The sequence below is a fragment of the Mixophyes fleayi genome, chromosome 4, assembly GCF_038048845.1.
Source record: "Mixophyes fleayi isolate aMixFle1 chromosome 4, aMixFle1.hap1, whole genome shotgun sequence".
Lineage (NCBI taxonomy): Eukaryota > Metazoa > Chordata > Amphibia > Anura > Limnodynastidae > Mixophyes > Mixophyes fleayi.
In genome coordinates this window covers 87,945,693-87,973,131 of record NC_134405.1, presented here as the reverse complement: position 1 = coordinate 87,973,131, position 27,439 = coordinate 87,945,693, and the positions used below count along the sequence as shown (strand labels likewise).

Genomic DNA, 27,439 nt, shown 5'->3' with positions numbered 1-27,439 from the left:
TACAAAGAAATAACATGGAAGCATTTTCGTGCAAATCCATTATTTTTGTTATCCTCATATGGCAGTGGCCATGTTCAGATTTTCATCTGCTGGAGCCCTGTTCCTGCTTTCCATTAAAAATTGTTCTACTCAGTGTAGTCTTCTACAGTCAGGCATATAAACGGTGGTGTATGGGACAGCGTTGATTCCTAGGCACCACCATCTTGTTCTGCAGAGATGAACGGTGCTACCTGGAGCAGGACTGTATTTCAGCTTGCTCTATCATTGGCTAATGGCAGTATCTGTTCAATTAAATATAATTTAGAGTTCACTACCAGTAAAATAACGGAACCAATGATTATGCAGGCTAAAGACTATCTGGGGGCACTATTGGTTTTCTATAGATGCTGGGGGAATGGAGTTCAATATTCACTAAGTTCCAACTATACGATCTTTGAGTTCTGTTTTGCTTTGCCTTCCTGCAGAGAATGTATTTGTAAACTTATTTCAGGGACTTTATAGTCTAGGAATACAGCTAGGAGGAGGACTGTCCGTTCATTCTGCTCTATGTTTGGGGTAGGACATGGGACGCTTAAAGCCAAATTCCGCCAGTAAAACCTGCAATATTTCATGGCTAAATGTGGAATGAAGCTAATATTTTGTGGCACAAGTGTTTTATTTTAAAAAAAAGTTTCTGTTTTTTTTTCTACAATCTTCGGATTATTCCATTGCCCACAGTTCTGTAAAATTGCGACTTCTTTCAGACATCATTATTTTACAGTAATTTCCATCCTTTTTTAACTGGATGCTATATATTGTGCACCACCCATATTTATATTGCAACACAGAACATTTTATGTGCTTTGTTTTGGATCTTAAATATTTTAGGATAGTATCCAGTATATTACAACGACCCCCTAAATCTTCCTGCGTAAACATGAGTTTTGGAAACAAGGTCTTTTTTGCATTTGGATCATCGTTGATAGAAATTTTTGTCTTTTCTTGTGTGCATTTGTTATATTGTTGTGTTTGCTTTGCTTCTGCAGTGCTTGAAAAAGTCTTTCCAGAACATGAAAGATATTGGCTTCCTGCAAGTCAAGGTATTAAGAGCAGAAGATCTCCTTGCAGCAGATTTTTCAGGTACTTCGGCCCTCTGCACTGTGTCTTCTGTAATGTGTTCTTTATAAGGTACTGGAGATCTGCAGTAAGAACCCAGGTGGTAGTAGTTATATGCACCAGGAGCTCTTGGTTTCCAGGATGATGAAAAAGAAGAGCCTAAGTTTTTGTAAATAAAATGTAAATATTTTCTTAGGGAATAAGGGGCCTATTTATTATAGCTAATGTTCATGTAAATTCCCCTAGAACGGCCGTTTTCGGGGAATAGACGCAAATTTAACTATGGTCCAAATCGTTCAACAGTGCATCACAGCAGATATCTGCAGCTTTGCATTTTTTTTTTTTTTTTTAAATACATGACAGTCCCCATAGATGTCTATAGGAGACTGCTATGTACCGCAATTTAATAATGAAAATGCATTTTTTATTAAATGCACATTATCTTTCAATCCTTATCTTTGCAATAAGGATTGAAAGGGATTGTGGTAAAAATGCGGTCATTAATAAATATGCCTCATTGGGGCATATTCAATTGTCCGTGGTTTTCGCCGCGGAAAAACTATTACCAGTATTACGGTAATAGTAAGCTGGATTTCAGCTCGCAGCTCCCTGAGCCGCGAGCTGAAATCCAGCGAGAAAAGTACCGTAAGAACGGAATTTACACTATTATGGTAATAGTGTGCACACTGCGAGAATTTTGGCTAGAATGCCAACAATTGAATATGCCCCTATATGTCCAGTTTTAAAATCTCCAATATGTGGTGCAACCGGTCCACCTGGAATAGTACTCCTGATTCCACCATAGAGCTAGTATGTAAATGCTATATCATGGATCCAGTCACTGCCTGCAGTGTTTCCAATGTGTCCCTAGTGTTGTATTACAGGAATAGTCCTGGATGTAGATGATGAATTTCATGGTGTAATGTGTTTATGAAAAGATTGAGTGCTCTAATTGCTATAGATGTGAATAACGTTTGACTTCGCCAAATGCAATGCAGAGGTTAATTTTATTTAGATGCCTTATTTTAGTAGCTGTGATACTGCACAGTTCCCAGATTAATTTGGCATTTTTTCGGAATATTTTGTGAAAAGCTATGAGCGCAGCCTTATTTCATTTGTTGAATTTGAATCGAGCTCTCGTTCTTCAACCAGCAGAACATGAGCGGGTTGGATTTGAACCATAGTATGGAGTTTTTGATGCTGCAGATAATCGTTTTGTCAATGTGAAATGACTTTTCTGCCTCATTGACTAGTTTTTATACATGTGCATGTTATTTGCACAGATTGCATTTGTTCACTGACCAAAAACAGTGTTCAGAAAACTAAATTGCAGGTTGAAACCGTCTTTTTTTTTTTTTCTGTTGTGTGTTTTCAAGGTTTTTTTTGCTATATTTTTTTTTTATTGCTATAATCAACCTTTTGCATTTTGAGACTTTGATTTGTTAACTCTATCAAAGCTGTAACAAAAGAGCTTTTCTTGCAGTGGCCTGAAGTGGTTAATCTTGTAGCACTGACTTTTGGGACTGGATGTAGGTAACTGTGTCTTGTAAATATGAGTGTGCACTTCGAAATACAGAGAAATTGGGTAACCTAAAAAAGTGTGGAGTTTTTTTTTGTTTTGTTTTTTAGGTTTTTTTTAACTGTGATTTGTATGTTTCTATTTAAATCTCTCCATCTTTATATCTTTGAGCAATGCAAACGGGGGTAAATATAGAGGTCTGTCATATGGGCAATGTGCCATCCCTCTGTGGTCTGGTGATGCAGCATGCTGTGGGATATGGCTGGCTGGGTATTGTTAGAAAAAAATCTCAATTTCAAATTAAAAAACAAATTAAATATGCATTTGGTTAAATAATGGATTTATTATAAAAAAAAATAAATTATTTTTTTTATCTGAGAAAAAGCAAATGCAAATTTGGATTCCTAAGACTATAATATGCCCTTCATGTTGCTTGTACTGTACAATGGGCCCACCCTCCTGTAGTACACAGGATGTTGTGTTCTTCCTTGACCTTATTATGGGCCTCATGACGCAATATGCGAATCCCATCAATATGGCCCTGTCACCCACTGCGCGATAACTCAAATCGTGACGTAGCTCAGCAAGGGGCGTCTGTGATGACACAATTCGCGTTATAACAACCACATAGAACATGGGATAAGACCTACACCTGGTTACATCTGTCCCAGGGGTTACCACCTATACAGCTCTGTTGGGTGATTTAATAACTAATTGCTTTCTATGGGTGGCTGATAATAAGCTGCATGTGTTAAAGTGGAGTTAAACCCTAAAAATAAAAACACTTCCTAAAATAATAAATGATATTTTACATTTCTTTTTAAACCTACAATTTCAGCTTTTGTTAAGTGGAAGCTTATAGTTGCCTACTCTTCCGGAATGTCCGGGAGACTCCTGAATATCTGGGAGTTCTCCCGGACTCCCGAGAGAGCAGGCAAAAATCCTGGATCCACCTGTCCCCGTTGTTCAAGACGGTGGGGGCGGGGCTAAACGCGCCATCGTGCCCCCACCCCCTGCTGTGAATGCCTAAGATTGACAGTGGCGGAGCCTAACGGCGCACCACGCGTGGCCACGCCCCTCTCGACGGACCCCCTCCCGGACAGCTGCCTTCAAAAGTAGGTAAGTATGGTGGAAGCTGCCACTTAGTCTTTTGTTAAAGTTATTTGCTCAAGTAAAGGATGACTTTGCTCAGGTTTGGAGTTTTGTGTGTGTGATAGTAGTAAAAAAGAATATGCCGTAGTGCACATTCCTGTTAACTGGACAGTTTATGTATTGGGATATAGGATAAACTGAGGCATATTGTGGTATGCACTGAGAAACTTGGAAAAAATAGTCTGCAGATTGTGACGGTCAGGGAAAGACCAGGTAGTATAGTTCACTACCTTCTAAAATATATTATCAAAATATTTTTTCAGCTTTTAGTTGCACTTTAGAAATTAGTCCCCTCAGTGCCGCTTAGAGGGGAATCCATGTAATCATTTTTTTTATACAAGGAAGTGTTTATGGAAGTGTTTATATCTGGAGTGCTATAGTTCAATACAAAGATTTTTAAGCTGCAAAGAGGTTTGGAAAAATCCCATTTTATAATGGTGTCTAAAGATGAAGGCACAGGAGCGATTTGTGAGTGTGTTGATGGGATCAATAAAGAACATTCGGTATCTTGAAACTGAGCCTTCAAAACAAATGACAGTGAAATGATTTTTAACCTGGAATCGGTGAGCGCAAACGATCAGTTTCCATTAACTTTACTTTTTTTTTTTTTTTTTTTTTATCATTAACCACAGTTCAGCAATTTGGGAAAAAAGCCACTAGTGCAACATATGTAGAAATAAAAAATCAATGTAGGCGTCGTGCGCCATAGCCATAAACCTAAAAGGCCGTTATTCTGTCAAGATAATGTTTTTTTTGCTGATAGTGTTTTTCGTGATGGCTGGTAAAGTTTATGGATTACCAGCGTAACTTTCGTGGAGCAAATAACACTGCTAATACATGGCACTTAAGGACAATCTGTACCCAGGCCTAGTGTTTGTATTTTGTTTGTTTAACTCCTTCATTGCCTGGGTGTTGTATTTTGCAGGGCTATGGTTAAAAGCGTCAGTAAACAGACTTTATCAGCCAGGCTGACTGTTCATTTCTTGTCTGTTCATTGGATTTTATTGTCTTTGGCCTGATACATGGCGTCCTGCTATATTCTGTGCAAATGTATTGTCAAGATTGTAATGGAAACATATGCAGATTATTAGAAACCATCTCCCTGCTAAAGTGACATGGAGTTTATAAAACCATAAATGTGCTATATTCTTGGAGCTGGCTTGCCGTGATTATAAGTTTACCTGTATATTCATGTGCTATTTGTGGTTCCTTCTTTTATACTTTAACTTTATGATAGACTTTGTTTTGTAACTTTGTTTTTTTCACCAGCACTTTCTGCTGAAAATAAAGAGTGTATACAATCCAACATTTTACAGTAGCATGAGGAGTACCAAAGATTAATAACAGAAATACGGATTACATTGTGTATATAAGGATTAAGGCAGGGGTTGGATGTTCTAGGTAAAAGGGTATTTTGCCCCAGTGATTTATAGTTGTGTAGAGTGTTGACTACTTATTTTTCCAGAACACCTCATTGAGTTTTTGGTTTCTCAGGTGGTATTTTATTCTTCCATCCTATGGTATTACAACAATGTATGTGTATTTAGGGAATTGTCTTATAGGATGCACATTAGACGTATGCTCAATTAGTAGATATTTACCATTTAAAATACATAATGTGTTTTCTGCACAATCATTTAACAGAGCTTCCAGCCCACCATTGTATTGATGGCTCAATGCAACAACCAATTAGGATTCTGCCCTTTAACTCTCTTCCCCTCTCATAAGCTCCTCCCACTCCTGTCTCCAATACTTCTCCCATGCTGCTTCCCACCTATGGAACTCACTGACTCGCTCTACCAGACTCTCCCAAAACCTAAAATCCTTCAAACAATCTCTCAAAATCCATCTCTTCATGCCTTCCTAGCCTACCCTTCTACCCTACTTCCTCCGATCACCACATCCACTTGTGTCCTATCTGCACCTACTGTCTATTATTACCCTCTCCCTTACTACCACTTTCCCTTGTGTGCCCACGACTGATGTCCTGTCTTAAACTGAATCTTCAGCACGCCCGGAGTTGTCACCGGTATCCATGCTAGCTGTAATTGTTAGCTCTTGACTATCCATGTATGTGTTATCATGCTTAATTGTATGCATGTGTCTGTTATTATATTCACACATGTCATATGTGGAAGACGTACGTCATATCTGTATGGTGTGCAGCGCTGCGGAATCTTTGGCATCCTATAACCATGAAGATGATTCTGCTGGTTCATACTGAGGCAGATGGGGATAGCTTTCAGTACGTGTCTTCTGTTATCTGCTTCAAAGAGAGATTGGGATGATTTTTATTTTCATGAAACACCCACAAATTCTTCTCCACTTTTAGTTTGCTGTGAAACCACTATAGAACATTATTGTTTTGTCATTATTTTCAAAAGCGAGGAGCTCTGCCTAATATATGCTGGTCTGTAATTGTGTGTGAGACAATCCATGTGCTACGTATTTTACAGTGCAATATAAATAACAAATGGTCTTTTTTTTTTTACCAGGTAAAAGCGATCCTTTCTGTGTCTTGGAGGTAGGGAACGACCGATTGCAGACTCACACTGTATACAAAAATCTCAACCCAGAATGGAATAAAGTCTTCACTTTGTAAGTAAATATTGCTGCCTACACTTTGATATACATAATATCTTGTACTTCTATAAAGCGCTATTTAATCTGAAACCAATGCAGTTTCTTAATGTTTTGACTGCTTCATTCCACTCCTTTAGTGCTGTGTATATGTGCTGTGTATCCTCATGGCAGCTATAAAAGTACATATGACATGCCATGCTCACATATATAGAAATGGCCATACTCCAAATAGATTAGTACGCGTCTGTTTTGTAGCATATTGAGGTATTTTTTATCTTATTGTTATTGACCATTTTCATTTCTGGATGGTGTATGACATTGGAAAGCAGTTATTCTCACAGAGGGTTATATCAACAGGGAGTCACCGCTTATTGACGGCAGTGTTCACCCACCAGCTCTGGGGTACACGAGTACAATAGCTGCAGGTAATGTTACAGCACCATGCGATTATTTGCATAGAGTGACAACAGAGAAACCACCTACTGTGCACAGTGCAACTTTAGCATATTTGAGACACCTGTCACTGGTGTATCTGTGTATTCTCCTGGAAACACTGAGAATGCTGAAATCTATATTGCTTTGCTGTCTAGAGGTTATTGTGAGCTGTACATACTCCTGTTTTAAAGGGAAAATATGTCAGAGTTCTAAATATGGTTACATTCATTTTATGCACAGTTGAAGAGTCAAAATGCATTAAGTTTAATAAAACAAAGTATGTGTTGAAGACTCTTTTTCTGTCTTGTTGAATGGGAACTGGTGATTTGCATATGTAAATCAGCCAAAAAGTTGGAGTCTTTTCAGACTCCAGCTGAACATTTTGGCAGCCTTCTATTCTCTGTTTCTGGCATCTGTGACACCCAAGACTTGTTGTGCTAAATGGTTTTCAAGTGAATGTGTGTGGTCTATATTGACAACTTTTTTGCATTTATCAGAGAGAGAAAATATTTTCTACTGTGTCAAGAAACAGAGTGTAATACATGGATGTATAGGCACTTAATGAATGCAATTTTAGGCAGCGGTCTGTAATACATTCTGTCTACCAGTTCAGCAAAAATATGGATCTTTCTCGATTATAAACTCTGAGGGACACATTCAATTAACTGTGGGGTCCATGATTATGCGTGGCTGCGCGTGTAAAGTGACAATACGGTACAGCAACATTGTAGATTTACCTTCGCAACCCTGTGTGGTGCACGCGGGAATCTGCGATGTTGCGGTAACTGGGCTGGTGCAGCTGCGCGTAGTTGTGGACTAACAAAACTAATTGAATAATCCCCTGAATGTTCCAAACTGTATATACTTGCCTTCAGAATAGAATGCATTGTATGACCTATATCGCTGCAAATATCTCACTGAGAACATAGTCATCTGGGTTCTTGAAGCACCTCATATTAATTTACCTGCACAAGACTGGATTTTAATATTTGTGTCTGGAATTTTCATGTGAAGATAGTTCTTATGTGTCTACATAAAGTATGTGTCTTTCTGGTAATATGGTTAGAAATACAGTATGCTTGTCATACAATGTTATCTAGATATTGTTTGTATTGTAAGGGGCTTCAGGATAAGTGTATTGGTGGATGGTCTTAGTTCTGCTTCTATCTCCATTTCTCCTTCAAGCTATTGTTTTGTTTTACTCTTAGTTCTTTTATTTTTCTTTTAGCTGGTTATTTCTCCTTGCTTCATTTAAAATCCATAAAGCATTAAATAAAAACAAAACAAGGTTGTGTAAATTTGATAACTGGCTTTGGTTTTAAACGTACACTTTTAGCATTCATCCTTGAATTGTATTGATGCGTGTTTTTTATGTTTTGTTTGGTTTTTCATTTTAGTCCAATTAAAGACCTTCATGACGCTCTAGAGGTAACGGTTTTTGATGAAGATGGAGATAAGCCCCCTGATTTTCTTGGAAAAGTTGTGATCCCTTTGCTCTCTGTAAGTGAATGTCCTTCGGTTATAATACATTTGGAGGACACTACTTTTTAATAGGAAACTGCCAAATTGTTTTGATTAAAAGTGGGTCAATTAAACCTTCCTCAAGCTTCCTTTTTGTGTCAGATGCAAGAAGAGAAATATAAGATTCAGATAATACAGATTCACTAGCAACATGTTATTCATGCAGTGTATGTAATATTTTATAATTCTGAACAATGCTTGGAGATTACTGGTTTCTCCTAGAAATCATATCTCTGTAAAATATGCATTAAACTTGCAAACTGAAATCTCAAATAAAAACGATTTGTTGTACCCCAGACAGGGCAATCTGACTGTTTGATGATTCCCCACCTTTCCTTATAATCCTCAATGGACATTTATGGGTTACAGCATTTTTTAGCAATATTCAACTCCTTCAGTTATATGAAAATTGTACTCATTGATCCTGTTACTCCAAATGTAGCCTGTGGTGCTGGAAAATAAGCAATATGTGCATATTTAATACTGCTGACCCCATCTCTCTGGCCACAGGTGCCAGCTACTGCCCCAAATGCATGTAGATTCAGACGCTTTCTCTAGAAAGGATAGCCGGCAGAAAGGAAATGTCCACACTTTAGAAAGCCCTCATTGGCAAGTGACCCAGACTCTGCTCCACTCACAGCTTAATGGGTATGGCACTTTCTTTTGCAAAATGCCCATGTCGTCGTCTACCCCCATCCATAGAGAGTGTACCCTAATGCTCTGTGTATCTGCAATGCTATCCTCTTAAAAGTCTGAGGTCTGCATTCTCCTGTCAGTGTTGTCTGTTTTGCAGACTATACAGTGAGGGCTTCCTTAATAGTTCACACATACAAAGGGCAGAATTGAAGGAGTGTGATCTAAAAATGAAGGATGGTCTATTCAATCAGGGAAAGAGGACCTGGGGGTAAATTTATCAAGCTGTGGGTTTGATAAAGTGGAGATGTTGCCTATAGCAACCAATCAGATTCTAGTTAAGTACATTCTATAAAGTGACAGCTATAATCTGATTGAAAAAGTGGAAATGTTACCTATAGCAACCAACCCCGCAGCTTGATAAATTTACCCCCTGGAGTTCACACAAGAGCTTCATGAATTCATGTCCAGTGGCAAAAGACATGGCGACCTTCCATACTGGGTCAGTTTGCATTTTAGATACAATATTTGTCCTATACTGTTTTTAGAGATGTGTTTATTTAAAATTGTTTTGGCCTGGTAGACAATTGGTGTTTTTGTCCCTTGCACTTTTGTCATAGTTTTGCCATTGCCAATCTGTACAAGCCATGGACGGCTGAATCCCTTCCTTACATCATAAAGGTAGCTAAACCTTTTGGACAGCATAATAACGTACACACAAGACAGGCTGCAAAACACTATGCGCGTAATACTTTAAGAAACTAAATATGGTCTCCAATGAGGCACCTTTTCTCTGTGCTTGGTACTGCCTTCCTGAACAGTGTTAATGTAGGCTGGGGGTAATGCTGTGCTTGTGGCAGGGAACATGCCGATGTTTACAAAGGAATGGTTCCTGCTCCCTGTACTTTTTGTGTAGTTTCTGATGAGTTAACACGTCCCTGGGTTCCCATATCCGTCATGTTATTGGAAGTGAGAGGCTTCAGCAGATGCTCTTGTACAGCACCACTCGGTGCCAAATGTTCTGTGGGATCCTCTAGCAGACTGTGCATGCTCATTTTAAAGAGCTGCCCAGTCTTTCAGCTATCTTTATGGACTTGTGGATGGTTCTTTAACTACACCTGTATAAAGGGAATGTGTGAGGCAAGTGTCCATAAAGAACATTTGGCTAGAAGTGATGCAATGTTCTCCATCAATACTGACATTAGAGCACATTTATTAATATGCCTGATGGGGCAGATTGTGCGCACCTAGGAAGCATGTCCTCTTCATTGGAAAGTGGCATTTGTAGGTTATTAACCCCTCGAGTGCCAGGATAAGCTCATTAAAACTCTTGGCAAGGCAGAGCCACAAAGGCAGTGTAGCTGGACTCTAACTTAGACAAATGTTCATTTTATTTATTTTTTAATTACAAGTTTATTATTTTCCCTGTCATCCAGATAAATTGGATGTTTAATTTTATTTTCGAAAGCAGCTGTTGAGTTATTATAAAATAACTCAATTTCAGCAACTCTAGAATAGGTGTGGAAGTTTCAATTCCTCTTACTCTGAAATATTGATCTTTTTGTGGTTTGTTTTTTTGCATCTTTTATGTTCCTTGCTCTTATTATACATGGCTTTTACCTGGTGCGTTTAAATCACGACATTCATCTAGTTTAAAATCTTATTTTTTTTATTGAAAAAAATATATTTTATTATGTTAATTGCACAAACAGGGTTTACTAAACTCTGGCCCATTGTAGAACAGATGAGTTACTAAGTAGAGACATGTATAAGTGAATTGCTATATAGCTTTCTTCATCGGAGCCTTTTGGCATGGCTGTGTTTCCCCCTCCTAAACAATCATGGACGTGCTGGACAACTCCTATTCAACAAACTGGGACTCTTTTTTTTTTTTTTTTTTTTTTTTTCTCCTATGATGTATGTCATGTCTTACACGTGGCTCCAAAGTATTGTCATTATGCCTGACGTTTGTTCTGGGGTTTGATATACACAGACGTCCTTTACGTAAAGCTCAACATTTGCTCTACTATACATCTATTTGCACATTGCCTTATATTATAGGTCTGTGCGTACATACACATGTTCCTTAAGCACTTTAATGGTTCATCTACATACCTGATGTACTCTATTATTGTGGTTTTGAAGTTGGAGGTCGAAAGAGCATGTCTTGCTGTAAAGAAACGATCACAACTAAGCACGTCCTACTATAACGTTAAAATTTCGCCACATTTAAATGTTTTGTTTTTTTCTCACCTTATACTGCTTGTTTAACACTCAGTGGCTTCATATTACTCAGTTAAGATACGGTCTTTATTTCAAGTTTCAATATTTTTAATTTCCTATTAAGTTGGCTTCCAGGTACAGAAATTTCTTGCAGCATATTCTTTCCTGCATGAAGCAGCGTACTGCTCTGAACTTACTGGAATGTATTGAGATGCAATGCAAGATTCAAGTCATTTTGCGCAGATAACGAGCCCGGCTATGGCCCACAAAATGAGAATTGTCTTCATATTTGCGTGATCTACCACTATTTCTGGTCTTTAAAATGTCTTTTGACACAAAGCGGGAGGTTTAGTACATAATAGACGTAAGGTCTGCAATTGCACCATTATAACGCCACAATGGGATTCATTTCTGTGGCTCTAGCTGCTTGTTTTTTTTTTTAAAAAAAAACAAAAAACTATTTTAATAACATCAGAGACACAAGTTTTAGCTTCCTTAGTCCTGTCGTAACAGCTAAATGGGACAAATCGTCTAAGATTCACACTTTTAAATGGGTAACTGTTCCCATATCATGTTGGACCGTAAGGTATGTGTCATTTGAACCAGCTTGGTTATCTGAGTGCAAACGATTTTCTTCTCTTGTCAATCATTTTTAGTTCCAAAATACTCCCTGTAGTGCCCTTCAGTAGATTCGCAGACAGGAAATGCTGTGCCAAGAAATGTCATCTTCTACATCACCCATTTTACTTATTCAAAGTCCTTGGCAGTTTTTGGTGTTTTTTTTTTTTTTTGTGTTTTTTTGCTTCTAGAGCTTTTTTTTTCTTGTTTTTGTGATATCCAGGTGCGGAATGGACAGCAAGTCGTTTATATGTTAAAGAACAAGGATTTGGCCAGTGTCTCAAAAGGAGTGGTTCATTTAGAAATCGATCTAATTTTTAATCCGGTAAGTTGTGCGACATGACAAGGTTATTTTTTTATTTAAAAAAAGTCAATTATCTGTACTCGCTGATCTAGGATACTCATGTATTTTTTTCCTCCAACTTTTCAGATCAGAGCGAGTATTAGGACATTTAATCCGAAAGAAACGCGCTTTTTGGAAGATAATCCAAAGCTTTCAAAAAAGGTTTGTAAATAGATACAAAGTTTCTTCTGGACTTTTTTTTGGACCTTTTTAAATTAAAAAAAAAAAAAAAAAAAAAAAGACCGATCTAAAGAATCTATATTACAATATATTGTATATAATCATTCAGCTATACAATAGACTATATTGCACATTTATCAGAATAAAAATGTATGATCCTTGCGTATTGTTTTCATGAATAATCCTACTGCACAACACTTTATGTAGTTCTCGTAATTTCACATATTACTTCTTTCAAGGCTTCTTTGTAGAATTTAATCATGTCAGTCAGGAAGTCAGGCTTGGTGACATGTAAACTTTTGAATTTCCTATTGTACTCAAACAGCAAATGTTTTCCTCAAATACTGATGCCAATACCGATCAGTTCAAGGACCAGAACATGAATTGTTGGAGTGAAAGTAAAGAGTCTCTATCTGAGTGTGTGGAAAGCTGTATGATAACAATGATCATCACTATATCCTCTTTACTAGATCTTATCAAGGAATGTTTACCGGGTCAAAAAAATCACTATGGCAATCTGGAACACAATGCGTTTTATTAACAGCTGCTTTCAGTGGGAGTCTACAAAACGAAGTTTAATAGCATTTTTGGTAAGTTCTGTCCTCTAAAATAGTGAGTAGTGTGTTACAGTAGTATGAATAACATACATACAGTTAAAAAAAAAAAAAAATATTCTGAAGTATAAACCTGTCAAGCAAATCTAGATGGACATCTTTTTACGTGATTTATTCACCTGGATCATTGGATTTGTGCTTCATAGATAATCCCATGGCAGAATATAAAATTGGTTTGAATTTTTTCTTTGTGTCATGGGATGAACAGTTCTAGCAGCGCATTGAAACGTCTTCTGGTTGGAGTAGTGTTTGACTTACAGTTTAGTGTTTGACTCTTTGGCTGGAAGTTTACATGACTCATAATTGAATAACCCTTTGTATAATGAAGAAGGATCATCTTATATTTGGGATGCCTAAGTGTTTTAATAGGATGTGGAATTGTTTAGGAAACCAAAGTATTTACTACATATTTAGATTCTATGATGCAGTATGTTTATTTTATTTTGGTGAACAAACATGTTGTGAGTTCAGGGAACAGAATAGGGGAATAGAAGACGCGCCTATCATGATGGTGTCAGTAAAACAATTGCCAGATTGCAACAGATAATTCTGTGCCCCATTAGAGCAAAATTAGGTGGAAAGTCCGTATTTAGGCAAAGTTAGTATAAAATAAAACAAAACACACAAAAAACAAAAACAAAGCACAGGATAGGTATATAAAATATTAGTTTGGTTGTATACTCCACTAAATCAGAGATAAATCATTGTCTAGATAGCACAATAAAGGTCCTAACATAATTTTGAAATTAAAGACCAGGAAGCCCAAGTGGTGATGGACATATGCCGGTGTCCCTGTAAGAGGTGATCTTCACATTTTGCTTTCGCTGAAGTTTTATTACATCATGGGATCTATATTGACTACAAATAGACCAAATCGGGTAAGCCCTCTGGCAAAATACACCTAAAATATCATTTAAAGTGCAATAATAAATGAATACCAAAATAACCACAAATGATATGCTCCTACAGGCATAATTATATGGCAAGAAAACCTATGTTTTATGGTAATGATCTATGTTTATGTAGCAGAGACTATGGCAGGACACTTTCATCTTCTCTGTCCACATGAATGTGGTTGTTTAGTAACTTCTGCTATCCAATAGAATTGTAAAGACATTTACTGCATGAGACTTTACCAGCATAGAAGTAGACTTTAATACTTTTCCTCCTGGAGATGTGAATTCCTCCTGGAAGTTCTGAGTCGCCCTGTGTGTAGTAGTGGAGATTGCTGCGCCCTACTTTTTGTATTCACACGATCTGTGGCTGTGTAGATCAGAATAAAAGTTATTGTTACTTGGAGGACATGCCGCTGATGTGTTTTGAGAGCCTCATTTTTTAATTTTTTTGTTTGTTTTTTTTTATTATTTTAAAAGGAAAAGTAAGTTCAGTAAAAGTCAATTCATTGTCAGGACATTTGGTATCTTTTTAAATATGTTTGGTAGCTGTAGACTGGAAATACATTAATCTTGGCATACAAAAATTCCTATTCAATATTTTAAATATACATATTTCATTGGAGATTTAGTTGCTAAAGCTGGTTTCGGTGTCCAATATAATACTTGTGATATTTGTGACCTTTCTCTAATCTTAAAGACCTGTTATTACTCTTACATTCTGTTCCAGGTATTCTGTTAAAGAACACGTATGTTAGATGCAGGGGTACATTTTAAATATTCATTGTATAATGGATATTACATGCTTGCCAACTTTGGGTATGTGAAGTATTAATGTGGAGGGGGGGCAGAGCACCTCAAATCTCAGCATATTGGCCCGCTGTGATTGCTTCTCTTAGCTGATGGGGCGCTGCCATGCGGGAGAATGGCCTGCTCTCCTGAGACACTAGGAGACCTACCCGAAATTTGTGAGTCTTCCAGAAACTCCTGGGGAATGGACAAGTATGAGATATTATATTGATATTCCTCTTTTAGGGGTCGTTTGTGAGGCCCTCTAACCTTCAAAGCTGCACACTGCACATTACCCTTAATCTCAGTGATCATATCAAGGTAACCACACACATGCCTCTCTTCTCTTACTCTGCTCACTTTCTCCCTCTCTCCTCTGTATATTTGGCTGCCTCTAAAATTAAAAAATATATATATATTTTCCTAAAATGCAAAAAAAAAAGTCTCCAAATTATCCCTGCACCCTTACATACCTTCAGACTTTCCAAATGCCACCACAGGTATTCAAAAACGTCATCCAGACATCACGTGTCGCTCAAACCCCCCTCACATGGCCCTACTCACCCCTTACTACTAACTAGCAATTAATGGGCACTAGTTAACTGCTAATTCATACCACGCTGCCCAAAAAGTGCTCTTTCCTAATCGATCAGGAATCGGTTGTTCGTCTGCTGATTGTACTACACTCCCACGTCCTCCTCTGCCCCCTCCTGTAGTGTGTGATCATGTGATGCTGAGCTTCATCCTTGACCCCCAGCTCTGATATATTGAATTGCGGAATACACCTGGAAATAACTGTGGTCCGCAGGTGTTGCCCATCAGTGGTGTATAGCCAGCAGTGCTAACCATTGTGTCATAGTGAATGTTATCTTTTTATGCTTCATATAATATGAAAATGTACATTTTTGGGTATAGATGTCATTTCAAATTTGGTTGCTCTGCATATATTTAGAGGCCTTTGTTTCTGAATATTTCAGAGGACTTAACGTAAAGAGATTGTTTAAAGGGTTTTCCTTCCTTAGGGTGATGGGGAAAGTAAGTGCCATATGCAGTACTTGTCTGCAGCCGTGTCCTGCGCTGTCTTATGCTTTGTCACTTATTTCTAAGCTGTCATTTGTATTAGTCTCTCTGGCTGATTCTCTGGGCTCACTTCGGGTGGTGCGCATTGTACGCTGTCTGCCTGGACTTAGCAAGCTGCAGGTCCCTTTATAGCCATTCCATGCGGGTGTTTTCTGAGCAGAAGCCTGTAATTATACCCACCACAGGTGACCGTTACAAGCGCAGCTCTGTAATAATATTAGCTGCCTGATTGGATCTGTTTATGAAATGAAACCCTTGTTGTGGTCCAGGGAGGGCTCATGCAGGGCCCCTGGCTTATTGTCTAGGTTTAGCCCTAGTTCTCATTCCACAAGATGACTGTAGTTTGTTCCGTGTCTTCGGATGCCTGACAGTGTGATGTGAATTGTGCTGGAGTTATTGGAGTGGAACCTCATTACTTTTAACACACTTCTTGCTAAGGCTCCGATTAATACAATAAGACATAAGCCCTTCTCTTGTACATCCATTTTAACACTTTAAATAACATTCACCTTTGTTTTTAGATTTGTATTCTGTTTGCTGTACTTATCGCTCCTGAACAGAGACTTGAGGTGCTAGAAGTTCTTTTCAAAGTGGTTCTCTTACATTTGGTTCTGAAGTTAAAAAATTTGTGACTAAATTCTTAAGCTTTAGATCAGACATGAAATTCAAGCAAAGTGAACTGGTTGAAACCTGTTTGAGTGTAATGGCTACATTGTATAGTAGTAATGGCTACATTGTATAGTAGTAAGGGCTACATTGTATAGTAGTAAGGGCTACATTGTATAGTAGTAAGGGCTACATTGTATAGTAGTAAGGGCTACATTGTATAGTAATAATGGCTACATTGTATAGTAGTAAGGGCTACATTGTATAGTAGTAAGGGCTACATTGTATAGTAGTAAGGGCTACATTGTATAGTAGTAAGGGCTACATTGTGTAGTAGTAAGGGCTACATTGTGTAGTAGTAAGGGCTACATTGTATAGTATTTTTAACGATTTTCCTTTCAAACGCAAACACTGTAATGTTTGCATTTTGAATGAAAAAAACTGTTACAAATGCTATAAACTGTTGCCCTTTAAGCTTAAACAGGCCTCATTTTATAGTTTATTTTAATGTCTGACAAACTACGAACCGCAAATTTGTAACCACAAATAAGAGATTATGGTTTTCTATTCAAGAGCAGAGCAGCTGCAGCAGTCAAACCAGATTGAACCAGAAGCTTGCAAAAGAGCGAGTTTGAGACTCTTGTGAACTAGCCAAATTCAACTGCGTTTCAAACAGGTTTCAATCATTAGAGCATCTCTAAGTGTGACTCCCTAAGTTAGAGATGACAGGTGGGAATTAGTGTTATAGCTCAAGACTATTTAGTGCACAAATGTGACTTCTAGAGTGCCAAAAGAGTTTTAAAAATTGGTAAACAATGAACACAATTTATTTATTTTTTCTCTTTGTATGATGTATCACAGTAGGGATATCGGCTTCAACTGGAGTTTACTACTCTTAGGGGTATATTTACTAAACTGTGGGTTTGAAAAAGGGGATATGTTGCCTATAGCAACCAATCAGATTCTAGCTGTCATTTTGTAGAATGTACTAAATAAATGACCGCTAGAATCTGATTGGTTGCTATAGGTAACATCTCCACTTTTTCAAACCCGCCGTTTAGTTAATATACCCCTTAATCTTAAAATAGCCCTGACATTACTAGTGACCAGCTTTAAGTCTGAAGTACTTTTCTTTCCATTTCCCTTTCAACTCTATGACTTATTGACATACTCGATAGATTAGGTTAAATCGCACAACAACAATACAAGTTCTGTCAGTTCTTCATTTATTGCCACCAGAGGAGGGAGTTGTTTTGTAAGTATCAAACCTGGATTGACTGGGGGCAACATCCTGGTCACTGGTTCACAGACTATTCTGGACTAGGTCACCCTTATTACTACTTGTTTTTTAGAGAAAGTGATAACATAGAAGTTAGCTCTATATAGACGTTTTTTTCAGCCATCACAAATACTCTGAGCTGAGTTACTTGTTTGAATTGGCATTATTCTTATCATTTGAGACTAGCGTGGATTTGAGTCATGGAAAATGAAATTATTTGAAGTAATGATTCCTTTCCATTGATCACACCAAACAAATAATAATTATTTTCCAAGTGATTGCTCTGCTTGCGCTGAACTCCAAAGAGAGTATTTCCTTTTTTTTTTTTTTTTTTTTCTGTCTCTGTATTTAATTAGGAGACCAAATGGAATATTGTGTATTTTGTAAATTTTACTTTAAATTCAGGAATTGATGTTACTTTAAAACAGTCCACATAATATCATACCCTTCACCCTGAGACTGGTACAGAATGCTCAGCTCCTCAACTTCCCTCTTAATTTACTATAGCAGTAGCTGGGGTAAATTAATGGATGAGATGTGTGTTAAGCATCCGGCCAAGGTAACTGCATTAGTACATTATATGGTAGGTTTTTAAATTTAGCATGTGTCACCTGGACCAATGCTGCAACATTTCTTCAGTTGCAGTACTAGAAAGATGCAGGAGAAGAGTTCAATGGATATGGGTATCGTTTCTCGCAGATGGATAGATTACCTTTAAATTTCAGTGTACAAATAAGCTATCAAGTATTTGTGTGCTACATGAAAAAACTGTCTGTATTTAACTTATGTGCACAACAGAATACTAATTTGCACCCCTTGCAATGTAACATGGTTTTTGTCCAGGAGAATGAAAGAAGACGTTTCTTAAAGTTCCTTAATGAATCAGGCCCTAGGTCACTTTAAAGTATGGATTCCATCTCTACTGATCAAGCTGTGCTATGATATAATTTGATATGTAGATTGCAGGCAGTACTTTTATTAAGTGGTTTAGTTCCTAATCACAGTTGTTAATGCATTAGCAGACCGATGAGAAATTGTAGATATACTTGGTTTTAGTATGATAATGCTTGATAGTAGCTGAAACAAGATTGATGAACCATTATACATAAATGTTGTAATACACTAGTCCTAATGTATGTATAGAACTGTAAACCGTGACTTGATGATGTCTTTGCTTATAATCTGTGAGTTCTGATGTCATCACCTCCATGTTTATTGTATAAAAGCACTCAACTTGGTGCCTTGTGCATTTATACGGTCCTGAAACCCATTGGTAAATTCATCTACTTTACACTGTAAATTACAGTACGGGATACATTATTGCATACTTAGCAACTTTAAGAAAATCTCCTCTGAGAGATCCTGGAGGGGAACTGAATTACACGAGCGGAGGGCAGTGTGGCATGGTGAATCGCATCATCAAGGCCCCCGTCCCACAGGATGCGGGAGAATGGCCTGCTCTGCCAGGAGTCCCAGAGACCTACCCGGAATTCAGAAGTCTCCTGGACGTTCTTGGAGAGTGGGCAAGTAGGCATTATCACATATATATAGTATAAATGGCATAGTGCCCTCTCGCTCCACTAACAGGTGACAGAGCACTAGGAAGCCTTTGTTTGAAGCCCTTTTACACAATGTGTGACTTTATAGCTCTCGTTGCATTGCAAAGCCCCAAATATTTTGTTGAGCACGATTGATTTTATGCCTGTGTAATTGAACATTACGAACTACCATTCCTAACAATATTAGGACAAGGCTTGTATTACTTTGTAGAAGCAAAAGGGGGGAAGGATAGGGAAGAAATGTGTAATTGGAGGCACTCAGCGATCATAATTAATAAAATGTCTATTTCTTTATTGATATACGTTAAAATAATCCCTCCTAATCCAATAGCGAAATATTAAAATAATTGTGACTATGAATGCGAGTTAAAATAGCAAAAATTGCTATGCCCTGCTACTTTGTACCAACATATATAAATTATCAATGTATGATGTTATAAGTCACTCCCTTATTGAAAACATTTTTAATGACTTGAGGTAACACTCATTAATAAAGGATTTGTTATGTGTGGTGTGAATTAATTAATGCGGTGACCTTGATTGAAATGATTGATCAATGAGAAACTTATGCGTTGCTTGAATCCGATCTAAGACAATTAGTTTATAAGTGACACAGTGTATTGTCACATTAGTCCTATAAAGTGGTTATCTAATCACTGTTGGTACCACTAATATAATAGGGACTCCATATAGGTTTAAAACATGCCCTCTTTATTGACCTCTCAAATCCACATACATGCTATCCTGTAAAGCCCAGTAGGGGTTAAACGTTAATCTTGGTATATAGTAAATTACCAGGGACTAAACAGACTCCATAGTTAGCAATTGCTTTCTAATCTAGCAAGGTAATATTAATAATGCATTGTCCCATTATTCATTTGGTGGATTAGTTTATCTATTGTAGGTCAGGCATCTATATGTTTAGTAGGTGTCCTTCTAAATTGCGGTTTTATCGTTTGTACCGTCACACGCATACACACACACATCTGCTGTTATATATCACCCTATATATAACCGCAGATGTGTGTGTGTGTATGCGTGTGACGGTACAAACGATAAAACCGCAATTTAGAAGGACACCTACTAAACATATAGATGCCTGACCTACAATAGATAAACTAATCCACCAAATGAATAATGGGACAATGCATTATTAATATTACCAGCATATATTGCTAGATTAGAAAGCAATTGCTAACTATGGAGTCTGTTTAGTCCCTGGTAATTTACTATATACCAAGATTAACGTTTAACCCCTACTGGGCTTTACAGGATAGCATGTATGTGGATTTGAGAGGTCAATAAAGAGGGCATGTTTTAAACCTATATGGAGTCCCTATTATATTAGTGGTACCAACAGTGATTAGATAACCACTTTATAGGACTAATGTGACAATACACTGTGTCACTTATAAACTAATTGTCTTAGATCTGATTCAAGCAACGCATAAGTTTCTCATTGATCAATCATTTCAATCAAGGTCACCGCATTAATTAATTCACACCACACATATAACAAATCCTTTATTAATGAGTGTTACCTCAAGTCATTAAAAATGTTTTCAATAAGGGAGTGACTTATAACATCATACATTGATAATTTATATATGTTGGTACAAAGTAGCAGGGCATAGCAATTTTTGCTATTTTAACTCACATTCATAGTCACAATTATTTTAATATTTCGCTATTGGATTAGGAGGGATTATTTTAACGTATATCAATAAAGAAATAGACATTTTATTAATTATGATCACTGAGTGCCTCCAATTACACATTTCTTCCCTATCCTTCCCCCCCCCCCCCTTTTGCTTCTACATTATTGATGGTGTAGGAGTGCACCCACCAGTAAAGATATATTCCTTCAATCTTAGAATTTATAGATATTATCAAACTGGTATAGCAATACCTAGTGTAGTGGTACTCTTCTTTAAAATTTTGTATTACTTTGTGTTTGTGATTGTGTGATGCTAAATGATGGAGGTTTTTAAATTTGATAAACTAAATAAAGTACTTTTATTCACACCCTATTTTAAAACCAACACCACGCCTTTTCACATTTGTTAATTAAATATTCCTGTAGGTGGCGCCAAAATCTCATGAATGATTTTCTTTTCCGCTCATCCATTTGAGGTTTCGTAATTTTCATTTGATTTTTTTTTTTTTTTTTTTTACTTCATTGGTTTTTAGCTGTTTTCTCATCTTAAAACCACTTCAGGATGTGTGTAATTTTTACAGTGTTCCAGCCTTACCAAGGTGCTGCTATCCTGAAGCTATATTGGCTTTTATTGGATCGGTCTGGGCACAGAGATAGAATTATGCCTTCTACAGCAATATTTTCCAGAACCTTAGTACCTTGCCAGGTGTTCCTATACTAAGGCTGATTGTTATTAGAAAGAATTCTAGGCTAAGGCCAAACTTTGTGGGATTTAACAATATTTCAATTCAGTGTAATTGTTTATAAAATATACTGAACATTGATTGTATTAAGTTGAATGTTCTCCTAAAACCGAAGAAAGTACATTTTTCTGATTTAAAGATGAACTGGGATAGGGCTATATTCTTTTTTTTTTTTGCTATTATTTTTCACTTTAAAATGATTGAATCCAGGAGTGGTTTTCAGTTGCCTTATAGCATTGGGGTACGTGAGTTAGATTCCCGACCATGGCCTTATCTGTGAGGAGTTTGTATGCTCTCCCCATGTTTGCGTGGGTTTCCTCCGGGTGCTCCGGTTTCCTCCCATACTCCAAAAACATACTAGTAGGTTAATTGGCTGCTATCAAAATTAACCCTAGTCTCTCTCGGCCTGTGTGTCTATATTAGGGAATTTAGACTGTAAGCTCCAATGGGGCAGGGACTTAGGTGAGTGAGGTCTCTGTACAGCTCTGCGGAATTAGTGGCGCTATATAAATAGCCGACTATGATGATGATGACACCTCTTCTCCCCCTTCCCGACATTAGCAGTATCAAGACAGCTGAAAATTTCAGGCTGAAATTATCATTCTATTAGATTATCATTTTTCTACCATTTTAAAGTTGCCCAATATAAACCACCATTTGCTCTTGTAGCGACATTGATATAAAAACAGAAATTATATTTTATGCTGATGCTGGATTTTAATATAAAAGTCAGACCTAAAACTAATTCCAGTTTAGTTAGTTTGGCAACTCTGCAGGACATGTGCCTCTTCTGTAGACTTAGATTTTGAAGTGTATTGTGTTGTGTGGCAACCTCTGGTTTCGCAGAACACAGCTGTGTACACACACACACACACACACACACACACACACACACACACACACACACACTCTCTCTCTTTTAGCTGTGTGCTAAGAGTACTGAATGGTATTCATTCAAGAGTAGACAACCATGATTTCTGATTGTAACATGACAATTTCAAAATTATATTTTAAAACACACCTATTGTCCTTTACTTCCAGGTTATATACCTGTATGTGCTCAATAAAAAGGGCAAACTGACATGCATCTTGACACCACTTGTTTTAACACATTCTGCGGAAATTTAAGACATTAAGCAGAAATTTAAGTTATTGAGAAATACATAGCAGGATGGGAGGATTCTCCTCTGCTGCCCCCTACTGTTTGTTCTCTGCACTCCTGCATCAGTGTTCTCCCACCACCTTTCAAGAAGATTTGCAATTTGAATTATACCATATTGTCTCTCCCGCTACACGTGGCTTAGATTATTCTCATGTCTGTGACTATCACAATAGGCATAATCACCGTGAGTGATCTTGTTTTGTGGTTTTCAACAGTAGCTTAACTCTTTAATACTATGTGGTAAGTGGGCTTGAAACGGGATACTATGGGGTGCAGAGCATAGCTTTACTGTTTAAAGTATTAAGTATTTCCCATGCAACATGGCTGTGTTCCAGCACTGTAATGCAATTGGGGGAAAGGACTATAAAATGAGTAACTCTGGTGAGGTCTGCAGGCTCACACTGCAATGCAGATAGAAGCAATGAAATTGTTAGATATATTGTTTATGTAACAGTGACAAAAGCAATCAAATGAAAATGTTTGTCTTTCAAAGCACAACTTTCAAAATAACTTGTGCAAAATATAAGGTAGAGAGAGATACAAAATAATGAAGACAAATTAATGTCATTGCCCAAAGGAAGAAAAAATTTCTGTCAGATGTATAGAATAGTCTACTTCAGCAGTTTCAAGCCACACACATATAAGATACATGCTGCATAGCTCTTTTAAACAAGATAACCGCATACTTAAAAGCCTAAGGGATGCATTGCAAGTCTGAGGCCTAAGCTATCGTTTGGAAGGTCAAAGAGTGTTAATGCACTCAGCCAAGATTAGACTCCATGTCTAATTGCTCCAGCCCTTGATTTAAACAGTGAGGCAAGGTAAGGCTTCTTTTCAGCGTTTACTTAAAAACTGTCCGACAAGAAATGTCTGACCGTCAGTACAAATTAAGTCAAAATTTTGCTTGTTAGATAGAATTATTCAGATTTTTTTCTTACTATAATCCATCATTCTAATCATCTTAGATTGTAAACTCATGATTGCAGAGCCAACTTTACCTTCAGTATTGTGTCATAATCATATTTATTTGTATCATGATCTCCTCGATGTACAGTGCTGCATAATATGCTGGTGTTTTATAAATTAAAGGATGATCGTTACAATCATGGCATTACTATTTTATACACTGTGATATGCATATACCGATGGTTTGTAGACCCTGGAGTGGTGAGAGTCACTTTACTGAAACATCCGATCCTCATTCTTCTATATACGAAACCTAGGTTACACCTAGATTGAGTTATGTCTTGGATGTTTATGGTCCGTTCCTATGTGCGCATTAATTTACATTGTTGTTGGATCTACCAATACTCCTATAAATATGTAGAAGGGTAGCACAGTGATTAGCAGGGCACACTCTCTGTTGCGTTTTGTATATTGTTCCCGTATCTGTGTGGGCTTCCAAAAACATTCTGGTAGGTTAATTGGCTGCTGGCAAAATGACTTGTAGTGTGCATGTGTGATGGAGAATTTAGACTGTAAGCTGAATTGGAGCAGGGACATAAGTAAATGATTAAATATCCTCTGTGAAGCACTGCATTATATAAACAGACAATAATGAGAAGAAAAGCATAAATAACTTGTACCGGTTTATGTCTATTGGTTAAAAGTAGCAAATAATTTTTATGAGGTATACTCCTTTTATTGTACATGTTCACAGCCGGCCTCTTTCACGTATCCTTTAGCGCCATTTATCAATTGGAGCTGCGTTCACTTAGTACATCTGCTCATCTGAGTGATGTCACAAACTAATGCCTGTGTAAAATATATTATTGTTCATTTATATACCACCTATCCTATTACACATCGCTGTATAGAGAGTCTGTAATCCTTCACATCAGTGTCTGTCCCATTGGAGTTTACTGTCTAAATTCCCCAATACATACACACGTACACTAATGTACATTTTGTCAGAAGGCAGTTAACCTACCATATGCAACAAACACATGGAGAACATGCAAAATCCATCTAGATAGGGCCTGGTTCAGAATCGAACCCATGAGCTCAGCGCTGTGAGGCAACAATGCTAACCACTGTGCCACCATACAGACAGAATCCATTAAAGCATGTCACTCCTGAAACAGCCTTAGATAAATGATATTTACACATCCCTTATCATATGTTTATTATACTAACCTTTCATCAAAGTGGATCTGTCGCCTAAATACAGTGGAGGCTTTCATTTTGTGAGCTGAATAAAGTTTGCAGCCTTTAAATTCCATAGGGACCAGTAAAATGTCTAAGTTATTGTCTGAATAATATATATGAGGCCTGACTCCTGTTCATGAGGTACTGCTTCCTATTCAACTGATAGGCTACATTCTCATGAATTATGGTTCAGCCTACAACATGGCTGCCTTCCATGCATGTAAGAGACACGTCCAATTTACTGCCTTTTATTACTACTTTATTAGAAGAACATATTTACTTCTGTTTTGCCATAAAACCACAAATATATATATTTTTTTTACGGTTGTATTCCCCTCCTTTTACACTGGTTGTGGGTAAGTGTGTGGTAGGGGATTTAGACTTTAAGCTCCTATGGGGCAGGGACTGTTGTAAATGATTCATTAGAAAGTACTGCGTAATATGGTGGCACTATACAATTAAATAATTCCTCTCCTGTCCACATGAACTAGCTCCCTGATGAAGACCTTTAAACTCCAGCTGCAAACTCCTATTATAGCTGCCTTGGATGTCGATGGAAATACTTTTTGACAGCCTATTCGAGTGTACCAAATAGTGAAATATACATAGTCTTTTCATTGCAACTCATTTTAAAATCTAGAATTAAATATCCAGGGGTTAGATTTACTAAACTGTGGGTTTAAAAAAGTGGAGATGTTGCCTATGGCAACCAATTAGATTCTAGTTAGTTATTTAGTACATTCTACAAAATGACAGCTAGAATCTGATTGGTTGCTATAAACAACATCTCCACTGTTTCAAACCCGCAGTTTAGTAAATATACCCCCCAAATGTGAAGTAGGTGAAATATTATCTTCTCAGATGTCTTAGGACATCATCATCATCATCATCATCACCATTTATTTATATAGCGCCACTGATTCTGCAGCGCTGTACAGAGGACTCATTCACATCAGTCCCTGCCCCATTGGAGCTTACAGTCTAAATTCCCTAACATACACACACAGACAGACAGAGGGAGAGAGAGAGACTAGGGTCAATTTTGTTAGCAGCTGATTAACCTACCAGTATGTTTTTGTAGTGTGGGAGGAAACCGGAGCACCCGGAGGAAACCCACGCAAACACGGTGAGAACATACAAAATCCTCACAGATAAGGCCATGGTCGGGAATTGAACTCATGACCCCAGTGCTGTGAGGCAGTTTCTGCGATCATAAATGCAAATGTAGAAAAATGTACATTCATTTTTAAACAAAATATGTAAAACTCTATGACACACCCCATTGATATTAAAACTTCTTTAGGCTGATTCTGGAGTCTCTCACAGATCCTTAAAATGTAAATTTTGAAGGAAGCACTGTAGGAACTGATCATCATCATCATCATCATCATCATTTATTTATATAGCGCCACTGATTCCGCAGCGCTGTACAGAGATCTCATTCACATCAGTCCCTGCCCCATTGGAGCTTACAGTCTAAATTCCCGAATATAGACACACAGGCCGAGAGAGACTAGGGTTAATTTTGATAGCAGCCAATTAACCTACCAGTATGTTTCTGGAGTGTGGGAGGAAACCGGAGCACCTGGAGGAAACCCGCGCAAACACGGGGAGCACATACAAGCTCCACACAGGTAAGGCCATGGTCTGGAATTGAACTCGTGACCCCAGTGCTGTAAGGCAGAAGTGCTAACCACCGAGTTACCGTGCTTACATAAATTAAAGTTTTGGTACCAAATAATGGTCATTTTTGTCAAGTCCTAACCATTCTCTTTATTTTGATTTGTGTACATTTATATGCAGGCAGCAGGGATATATGAAACAATAGAGGCAGTGCACATTGTATAGCAGTTTGGTTATAACCTTGGATATGAAATGAGCACTAAGCTTGAAACATTAGTGTCACTGTTGACATTAAAATGAGAGTATATATGAGACCTATTACATGCAAGTCTAGAAAAATCTGGAGGAGTGCAGATATATGAAAGCAGATATGAATGTTGGGGAGTAATGTATAAAATGGCGGGGAAGCTGTTTTGTGAAAAGGAACCTTGGTGTCAAAATTTCCGTTTTGTCTCTCCAAAAAAAAACAAAAAAACACCACGGGGAAATTGAAATTTCACAAGATAATTGCCCAGTTGAAAGCAATGATTTTCTCTTGGTCTAAACATGTAATTTTTGCCCAATGTCCTGTCCATAATTTTCAGTGACACTGAAGTTACGTAATATAGCACTAATCTTGATTTCAATATGAGACATGAAATCCACCCAAGAAAACAAAAAACTACTTTATGATAATAGTCACAAAGGTCATTACCCGCACTGCATACAACTCTTGCATTTTGCACAAGCACTATTGCACTTTAAGCAGATCCTGCAGCATAAGTGTATTTTGCATATACCCCATGTAGCCCACTGCTCAGGCCATATTGCACAAACCCCATTACCCATTCCATAGATTTCCCTGCCCTTTGCACAAAACCCTTTGGCCTTTGCACATATCCTATTGCCCGGAGTGTAGACCCCACTGCAGAGTCCCCATCACACTACCCATTTGGGCATGGATACCATTTCCCAGTGCACAGACCCTATTACAGATTCCACTAC

The 27,439-nt window shown here is 37.6% G+C and overlaps 1 protein-coding gene across 2 annotated transcripts in view; it reads left to right on the top strand.

The window, feature by feature from the left end:
* The window catches only part of MCTP2 (multiple C2 and transmembrane domain containing 2), a 134,555-nt gene that overhangs the window by 80,462 nt on the left and 26,654 nt on the right, over positions 1–27,439 (top strand). For both annotated transcript variants that reach the window (XM_075207709.1, XM_075207708.1), the window contains exons 12-17: positions 1,026–1,119; positions 6,262–6,364; positions 8,182–8,284; positions 12,003–12,104; positions 12,210–12,284; positions 12,773–12,892. In XM_075207709.1, the coding sequence (XP_075063810.1) occupies positions 1,026–1,119; positions 6,262–6,364; positions 8,182–8,284; positions 12,003–12,104; positions 12,210–12,284; positions 12,773–12,892 (597 nt within the window). The remainder of the gene's footprint in view (positions 1–1,025; positions 1,120–6,261; positions 6,365–8,181; positions 8,285–12,002; positions 12,105–12,209; positions 12,285–12,772; positions 12,893–27,439) is intronic.